General features: G+C 35.8%; 1 protein-coding gene across 6 annotated transcripts in view; it reads left to right on the forward strand.

Annotated features, from left to right (window-relative positions):
• ZNRF2 (zinc and ring finger 2) overlaps window positions 1–10,008 on the forward strand; it is a 110,637-nt gene that overhangs the window by 75,690 nt on the left and 24,939 nt on the right. For 2 of the 6 annotated variants that reach the window (XR_011503715.1, XR_011503720.1), the window contains 3 exons: window positions 1,532–1,637; window positions 1,792–8,116; window positions 8,973–9,052. Coding sequence is in view for 2 of the 6 variants with exons in the window: in XM_044765348.2 (XP_044621283.1) it covers window positions 1,532–1,637; window positions 8,973–9,030 (164 nt within the window). In the remaining 4 variants the exon portion in view is untranslated. The remainder of the gene's footprint in view (window positions 1–1,531; window positions 1,638–1,791; window positions 8,117–8,972; window positions 9,053–10,008) is intronic. The other 4 variants (XM_044765348.2, XM_070511414.1, XR_011503716.1 and 1 more) reach the window with 3 other exon arrangements.

Raw genomic sequence — 10,008 nt, forward strand, 5'->3', positions numbered from 1 at the left:
TCAAGAAAAGAAAAATGAGGAAAGGACACTTGAGGAGGATAGTTAATAAGCATCATTTTCCATTTACCCAGCTTTACTTATCCAGAAATCTTTTTTTGATTAAGTTTCTGATTGTGATATATTAGCTTGTGAGCTAGCTACCCAGTAGTTAGTTAAAATCACCTCAGCCATAGTCCCCAGATTCTGAAAGTAGAAGCCCTTCTTGCCAAGGCATCTCGTTTTTCTGCGGAAGTTGCCCACTTGCCCCCCGAAGCCTTGCGGGTAAATCATCTGCTGGTACTTTCCCTTCTATAGACTGAACAAGTCTGTGTTTCCTCTTAATGTGCTGGCTCAAAATGAGTAACTCAAGGGGGAACTACTTCTTATGGAATGAATTTTTCTACAAGGAACTATTATAGATATATGTACAATTAAATCTGTTGGTTTTTATAGGAGGTGTGGTACTACCAGACACACTTAATTTGAGGAAACTTCCCTACCTTGCTCTTCCAGCATTTAGGTGTAGATTTGTGCAGTTTTCCCCTCTAGCTTATTTGATTTTTATTTCCAAGAACAGTAATTTATTTGTGGTGTAAATTCATATTGCACACTCCTGCTTTAAACTTTTCATTCTCTAAACTTATTGACAAAGTATACTCCTCAACAGTTTCTCCATACTATACTCCTCAGTAATGGCACGTTTTAGTTATTCCTCATTTAAAAAGAGTCATAAAGTATATCCAGGTAACATATTCTATTTTAGGCAAGGTCCTTTTAAAATTTAGCATTTATAAAATATAACAAATTAAATTTTCAGTATAAGACAAGTTGAGAGAACTTTTTATTCCAAAAGAAATGTTTGGTTTAGAACGGATGTTACCATAGTGGCATTTACATAGTGTTTAAAGACCTGCAGGGCCCCTGGGAGCCACTCTCACTGCCGCCTGGGGTGGGCTTTGCATTGTCCTGGAAAAGATTAAGAATTGTTGCATTCAGTGTCTGAAATCCTCACTTCCAAAATTTCTTCAGAATCTACGTAAAAGCTTTGATCTACCTTTGCATTTTCTTGAGTTCAGCAGATTTTATTAAAAATCCTATATTCAGGGTAATTTCTTTAACTTATCCAATTTCATTATTTTAGAATTTTAAAAATTATAATACCATTTTCATGTCTTTTCAGCCACATTACACTCTAAACTTTTTTGAACTATCTTGGGCACCAGCTTAATATTGATTAGTAAAAGAAGGAAAATGAATTCTAAAATACAAATAACTGACTTGACTGGTAAAGTTTTATAGCAAAATCCTTTGCAGTTTGAGGAATTCTATACTGTTCTTGCTTACTGTAATGCCTCAATGAAATGGAAACGAGAGAGACTGTCTATAAGTAAAGGTAAACGTTATTCACTGATTTATGAATAGTATTTCAAATATGGATGCTGAGTTTTATGTATTTCTGACCAAATATGCCAGACACCACTCTTTATAAATTAGCATTGATGTAATTCTTCTTGCAGTTTTATTGTCCTGAATTCATTTTCTCTTTCCTCAGAGGATGTACTGAGTAAAGATGCTGGGGAATGTGCAATATGCCTTGAAGAACTGCAGCAGGGGGATACTATAGCACGACTGCCGTGTCTATGCATATATCACAAAGGGTAAGTTTATGTTCACCAGGTTAACCAAGTTGATACGAGAGTAAAAGGTCTTTCTCAAAGTTTCAGACACTGTAGTTAGGGCTGAAAAGGTTTTTTCTTCATTGAAACTTCCTCACCTCATTTCTTAAAAGGTAATGGTCTTTTTTCCCTGCAGGAACCAAGATTTAAGCCCACATCTGTTTTTATTCAAAAATCTGCCATGTGTTAAGCGTTTGCTGTGACCCCAGGTATTGTCCATAGCTTCTTAAATAGCTTATCTCATGTAAGCGTTGCAACGATCTCATTTACAACTGAGGAAATAAGCTGAGGGACTATAGGAAATCTCCCTAAGGTCACGAGGCTAGTAAATGGAAGAGCTGAGATTCCAGCCATGTCTGACCAGAGCCTATCTGGTTTCATAAAGTATTTATTCTTGGTTTTACAGCAACACAGGAAAAATTATAGGTAAAAAAATTATTTAAGAAAAAAAGAGAACAGAAAACCATAACTTTCAAGCCAGTAAAAGGAATAAGGGGGAATTTTATTTAAAGGCAGGGGGTGGAGATGGGGGGAAGCATAGAGGAAACAGTAAGTAGTACAAAATAAAGAGGAAAAAATAAATCCAATATCAGTAATTATAATAAAGCTAAATAGAAGAAACTCACCAGTTGAAAACAGATTGAAAGATTGGGATGTGCTGTTGATAAGCAACACACTTAAACATAAGGATATAGAAAAATATGAAAGTAAGAGGATAGAAAACTATATCCAGGCAAATATTCACTGAAAGAAAACCAACAAAGCTAAATTAATATTGGACAAAATAAACTTTATAGCAAAAGTATTATTAATATAATGATGATAAAAGTGTATAAAATATAATTTTTTGTGTACCTAAGAACATAGTCGCATTATTTTTATACAGGTCAGAAAAAATTGACACATCTGTCATAATGGGAAATTTCAACCCACCTATTGAGTCAAACAGACACACGCAAAATGAGTTAAGACCTAGAACAATTGAGCAATATAGTTAACAAGTTTGATCCAATGAGTGTGTGTGTATCTGCACCCAGCAATTAGTGCATTTTCTTTTCAAGCACACATGAAGTATGATAGAAATTGATTGTGTACTTTGCCAATAAAGCAAGTCATAGCAACCTACAAAGAATTAGTACCACACAGAAAGCCTTCGTCTGATCATTGTTAAACATCAGTAATAGAAGATAAATAATCTTCACATATACTTTTAAGTAACTTGTGGATCAAAGCAGAAATCATAATGGAACTTAGAAAATAGTTGGAACTGAATAATAGTGAAAACCTTTTTGACATTTTTCTAGAGGGGAGTGAAAAGAAAGACTGAAAATCAATAGCCAGCTTCTTAAGAAATTAGAAAAATGACAGCAGAATAAACACAAAATAGGAGGAAGAAAATAATAAAAGTCAGAGAAGAAAATAATGAAATTAAAAATGACACACTAGAGTAGAGACCAACAAAGCCAAAAGTTGGTTCTTTGAAAGGGCTAATAAAATAGATAAGCCTCTGGCAAGGCTGTCTCTGGATGGAAAAAATAAATAGTATAGGAAAGAAAAGGGACACGTAACTTCAGACATGGCAGAAATGAAAAATAATCAGAAAATTCTCTGAAAAATTTTATACTCTTCAATTAAAAAATCAAAACAAAATGAGGGGTGGTGCTCAGCCCCAGTGGCCTAGTGGTTAAATTCATTGTGCTCTGCTTCAGTGGCCCAGGTTCGGTTCCTGGCTGTGCACCTACACTGCTCTGTTAGTGGCCATGCTGTGCTGGCAGCCCACATACTAAAAAATAGAGGAAGATCGGCACAGATATTAGCTCAGGGTGAATCTTCCTCAGCAAAAAAACAAAAAAAACACCCAATGGGACTGGCCCAGTGGCACAGCCGTTAAGTGCGCACATTCTGCTTCGGCAGCCTGGGGTTCGCAGGTTCGGATCCCAGGTGCAGACATGGCACCACTTGGCAAGCCATGCTGTGGTAGGTGTCCCACTTATAAAGTGGAGGAAGATGGGCACAGATGTTAGCTCTGGGCCAGTCTTCCTCAGGAAAAAGAGGAGGATTGGTAGCAGATGTTAGCTCAGGGCTAATCTTCCTCAAAAAAACAAAGAACACCCAAAAATCAAAATGGGCAGTTTTTAAAAACTATATTATTATAAAAATGATTCAAAAAGAAATAGAAAATCTCAGTCAACTAATAACTGGTTATTAATACTAACCCTGAGGGAAAAAAAACCCTAAAAACAGGCCTACAAAGACAGTTTGGTAACAAATTCTACCAGACATCCAAAGAATACCATGTTAACATTCATAAACTGCACAAAAAGTATAAAAAGATGGAAGGTTCTCCCACGTATTTTATGGGGATAGTATAAACTTGCTACCGAAATTAGACAAGGACAGTCTAAGTAAGAAAATTAGAAGGCACTCTCATTTAAGAACATAAATGCAAAAATCCAAAAACATGTTAGCAAACCAAATTCATCAATATATATCTAAAATATGATAATGCCTCATGAGCAAATTGGATTTACGTTAGGAGTGCAAAGACACTATGAGATTAGAAAATTGTTTTGTGTAATTCATGACATTGACTAAGGAGAAATACCTTATTAGGTTAATAAAAGTGAGAAAACTTTTCAGTAAAATTCTATACTTATGTATTAATGATTTTAAAACAAAAGCAAAGAATAAATATTAGATAAGTTATGAAAATTAATAAGAATTTAGCAAGGTTGCCAGATATGAGCTCAACATATGAAAATCAGTTACATTCATATCTCAGTAAGAAAAATAACTTTTTTTTTAGAATAATAACATTAACAGCAACAGAAACTACAATGGCAATAAGTATATTAAGAATAAATCCTACAAAAGATACTTAAAACTTCACTGAAAGATAGTATAGAAGATGTAAAATAAATGTGGACGTATACCATGTTGTGGAAAGGAAGGCTCAGTGTCATAAAGATGTCACTTCATCCCACATTAATCTGTATGGTTAATACTATCCTGATCAAATCTCAATTAGGTTTTCTTTTCTTTTCCTCCCCAAAACCCCAGGACATAGTCGTATATCCTTGCAGGTCCCTTTCTAGAACAGTGTTCTATGCTGTGTTCAATAAATAGATGTTGCCAACTGACAACCCCATTGTAACGTAAGATTTGTTTTTTTCAGCCAGATGCACCACATCTGCATATCTAGTTCTTCTTTGTGGGATGCTGCCACAGCGTGGCCTCCTGAGTGGTGTGTAGATCTGCACCCTGGGTCTGAACTGGCAATCCCCTGGCTGCCAAAGCAGAGGACGCGAACTTAACCACTCGGCCATGGGGCCAGCCCCTCAACTAGTTTTTTCATGTAACTCAATAAGTTGATTCTAAAATATTCATGGGCCAAAGAGTGAACAGCCAAGAACAGTCAAGACACTCATGAAGGAGAAAAACTATGCTGCTGGGGACTTGTCTTATACAAATTCATGATAAGACTTAATTAAAACAGTATGGAAAGGACATGGGCCAGTGGGACAGAAAAGAGTCCATAAACACTCATGCATCTATGGAGGGATAGCATGACACTGGAGTTAAGAGCATAGACTCTTGGGAGTTGACTCCCAAGATTCAAATTCCAGCCCCTCCACTGATTCTCTGTGTGATGTTGGTCAAGTTAGTTTTTCTCTCCCTCAATCTGTAAAATGAGGCAATAGTACCAACTTCATAGGGTTGTTGTGAGGTTTAAGTGAGTTAAATATTAGAAAGTGCCAGCACATAATAGATGCTGTATGTTTCTTAAATGAATAAATTTGCCAGCAGTGGTATTACAGTATAGTGGAGAAAGAATGAACTATTCAATGAGTACTACTAGGATCGGTTGGTTATTGATATGGAAAAACAGTTGAATCCCTATCTTACATTTGAAATAAGAATCGATTCCAGATTCACTAAATAGCTGTCTATGGAAACCCAAATCTAAAGTGTTGGAAAGAGTATAGAGAAAGGTTCTTGACCTCTTGGTAAGGAATCATTTTTTGCAGAACATACCCTTCTGCAAAATAAAAATTTAAAAGAAAAGTTGATAAATTCAACTATTTCAAAATTTGAAAGTTTTTAGCATCATGATAGTGTGAAAAAGTAAAAAGCTGAGAGTGTTTTTCAATACACATTACAACAAAGTTTTGATATCTGAAGCAATACTCTCCTTCAGCGACTTTCTGTAATGCACTTAGCTCACTGCAGTTGGTAGATGGAAGAATGATGACAATATGATGACATTATCCTACTGGTTCATAATGTTTCTCAGTACTTTAATGTTTTGCTCCATCAAATAAAAGCAGATGAGAGTGTGTGGAAGCACACCATGGAAGAATGTGGATAAAGGGCACCCATTCACCAGATGAGAGTGTGTGGAAGCACACCATGGAAGAATGTGGATAAAGGGCACCCATTCACCAGATGAGAGTGTGTGGAAGCACACCATGGAAGAATATGGATAAAGGGTACCCATTCACCAGATGTTCTTATACCCAGTTCACTTAGACCACAGCTTTATTTTGAAAGTGCTTGCTTACTTCATAGTTCGCAAATTTTGTGCATTGATTTTTGTCTGCCTGACCCAGCAATATCAATCCTTCCTTAATCTTCTTTCTGTCAAGCTAACTTCACCGTTTTTTTAAAAACATCCTATATTTACAGTGGTATCTTATTTATTTGGAATGAACACATCTTTGTTCTGGTTACAAGGTTGTATTATGTGAGTGGTCTGCCTTTAATCTGTTTTTTTCCCCATAAGCCCAGATTAGTGTACAGTTCTGTAGAAAGCAAGGTTCATCAAAAACATGTAATATTATAGCTGAAATATTTGAATAATAACTCGTACAAATCTATAAGAAAAAGACATATCAAAGAAAATTTAGGAAAATTGTTAATAGTCAATTCAGGAAAAAGGAACTCCAAATGGCTAATAAACATACAATTTTAAGTTGGTATACTTGGCAGATAGCTCTGTAATAGCTAAGTGCTGTACATATCCTACAACTCAGTAATTCTACTCCTAGGTATATTTCCTGGAGGAATTCTTAATCTCTTGCTCTAGGACAGTGCTACTCATTGTGCAGGTCCAGGATGAGATAAAGGAGCTTGTGCCAGAATGTAAATATAATACTGTCTTCATTGAGAAAATCTTGAAATGATTAAAAAAAAAGTCAATCAGAATTGTGTTTAGGGCCACCCCTGGTGAACTAGTGGTTAAGTTTGGTGTGTTCTGCTTCAGTGGCCTGGGTTCAGTTCCCTGGGCACACACCTACACCACTCGTCTGTCAGTGGCCATGCTGTGGCAAGCAGCTCACTTACAAAAAAGAGGGGAAGATTGGCAGTGGATGTTAGCTCCAGGTGAATCTTCCTCAGCAAAAAAACAAACAAACCAATCCCCAAAACAGTGTGTTTAGTGGCAAAATTAACATGTATTCTGGCTCAAGCCCCTTAATGAGGACTAGTAAAAACCAGCTATGGATTAGCACTGTCTCTCTGGACCACACTTTGAGTAGCACCGTGCTGAGAGACACGTGTAAGAATGTTCATAGCATCATTAAGTGTCCATCAGTAAAAGAATGGCTACATAAATTGCAATATGCTTATATAATGGAATGCTATACACAATGAAAATGTAAAAAACAGCCTTACTTATTAACGATTGCAAATCTCAAACAATTTGATTGAAAAAAGCAGTTAGAAAAAGCATACTTACCTTTAGGGTAGCATTTATGTAAAATTTAAAACATGGAAACGACACTGTATGTTGTTTTGGAATATGCACATATATAGTTACAGACCTAAGAATGAAAAGCACCAAATTGAGAATAATGATTTCCTACTGAAGTTGGGAGAAGGAAATATAGCATTTTAAATAACGTGGGTTGATAGCAATTTATTTGAGAAAGACCTGGGGTTTTAAATTATTACCATCTCAAATTGAGCCAAAATTACATGGTTGTAAAATAAGAAGTACACATTTTAGATCACATAGGTACTATTCAGAGGTACTGTGAGTTGTTAGCACATGTGGCATATTCTGTTCAGTTCTCAGTACTTTGTTTTAAGAAGTATTCTGGTAGACCAGGGGACCTCTAGAGCTGAGTGAGTAGGAGAAAGCAGCCTGAAAACAGTGTCATAAGCCAAATTGGGCATGTTTATTTAGACAACAGAAGTCTTAATGGCAACAGAAATTGTTTTAGATATTTGAAAGAATATCACGTAGATGAGATACTTTACTTTCTTCTATTACTTTTCCTTTCTCCATTATTTTTACCTACCAAATCATCCTGTCAGGATACGAGAATGATAAATATTAATCTTATCCTTCAGCGTATTAGCCAAGCCTTCTAGCTTTGTGGCATATGCAAATTTGACATGTGTCAACAATGAGGATGTTAAACAGTTTGAATCCTGCATGGGTAACTTCCTAGCTGTTGGTAAGTTACTTAACCTTTTCAAGGCCTTGAAATTATCATTTATCACAGTGAAATAGAACTTTCTGCAGTGATGGAAATGTTCTGTATCTGTGCTGATTAGAAGAGTAGCCACTAGCCATGTGGCTATTGAGCACTTAAAATGTGGCCAGTGTGACTGAGGAATTGCATTTTTCTTTTATTTAATCTTAATGAATTTAAGTTTAAATAGCCACATGTGACTTGTGGCTGCTGCATTGGACGGTGCACATCTACGACGAGGGTAATTATGTGCACCCTAATATTTAACTTCTAATAAAATCATGAAATACTTTATAAATGCAAATGGATGAAGGTGTATTTATTTGTGTATGTGTATGTATTGCAGGATGGGATAGAATTAAAATAAGTATTCAGTACATATAAATATGGTCTTTTAAAATGTGATGCAATATTGTCAAAAATTAAAATTTAAAAGCTGTTTTTGATTATGTTGATAGGTAGCATGAACAGGTTGATATTTGCATAAATGATATCTATTTTGAAGAAAAATCTGCCTAGATCTGTCATTTAATTTTGAATATTGGTAAAGTGGTAGTTCTTTAGATTCTCTTAGTAAAATGGTTGTTCTGTTTAAACTTTAAAGTACTTTATAGCATAATTTTGCAAATATTATTTCCTTGACTGCTTAGAATAATCAAAATGTAATAAACATATCTTTATCTTTTATCTATATATGCCAGATATGATCATTTAAAATATTGAATTTTTTTTCTGCAAAGATGTCTTAAAGTCAAGAAGTAAGCATTTTTATTATAGCTGTCATGATATAAATAATTAAATGTAAGTATTTCATTTTTTCTGGTTTTGTCTTTTTTAGCTGCATAGATGAATGGTTTGAAGTAAATAGATCTTGCCCTGAGCACCCTTCAGATTAAGCGTCAGCTTCTTGTTTTATAGGTAATTCTCCCTTTTTCTGTTTTAATTGCTTTTTAAACTGTCAGCTGAATCATACGTTCTCAACCACCATTTTTATTCATTCATTTATTCATTGAGGGGTGTGTGTGTGTTCTGGACATTGTGTGAGGCTACTGTATAGAAAACTCACATTAAAAGATACATAAAAAACAACTTTCTTGATACCTGAGGAGACTCATATATTGAGTAACTTTTACCTTCCTGGTTCTTTCTTTCTTTCTTTCTTTCTTTCTTTCTTTCTTTCTTTCTTTATTTTGAGGAAGATGATTAGCTCTGAGCTAACATCTGCTACCAATCCTGTTTTTTGGTTTTTTTGTTTTTTTTTTTACTGAGGAAGGCTGGCCCTGAGCTAATATCCATGCTCATCCTCCTCTACTTTATATGTGGGACACCTGCCACAGCATGGCTTGACACGGGTGCCATGTCTGCACCTGGGATCCGAACCGGTGAACCCCGGGCCGCTGAAGCGGAATGTTTGCACTTAACCACTGCACCACTGGGCCAGCCCCCCCCGTGAAGTGAATTAAATGCCCTCATTTAGCTTTGGAAAAGTAGTTAACTTAATTGCTATCTTCTTATATATGAAAAGCGCTTTTTGAGAAGACTTCCAGAAATGACATAAAGCACTGGGTTTTACATCAAGGCAGAACATTTTAGCCAATCCTGGAACTGTTTCACAGGAGTTCGAGTCTCCATGTTCAGAGACTCGAGATAGTAGCGGACAACAATCTTTTCTGAATGGCTCAAGACTGAAGGCAGGGAACTAAAACAGATGATATCCTGAGGTCTACTCTTGTGTGTCCCCCCCCTCCCCCCGACTTCCTTTTGTTTCAGTAACTTCTAGTCTTAAATTTGAGGTGTGGAGGTAATAAACACATTCAAGGAATTCTGTTGCACTTACTGAGGATAATTTCAGAGCAGCAGATTAGAATATGACA

This window comes from Equus asinus, chromosome 1 (genome assembly GCF_041296235.1).
Source record: "Equus asinus isolate D_3611 breed Donkey chromosome 1, EquAss-T2T_v2, whole genome shotgun sequence".
Taxonomy (NCBI): domain Eukaryota; kingdom Metazoa; phylum Chordata; class Mammalia; order Perissodactyla; family Equidae; genus Equus; species Equus asinus.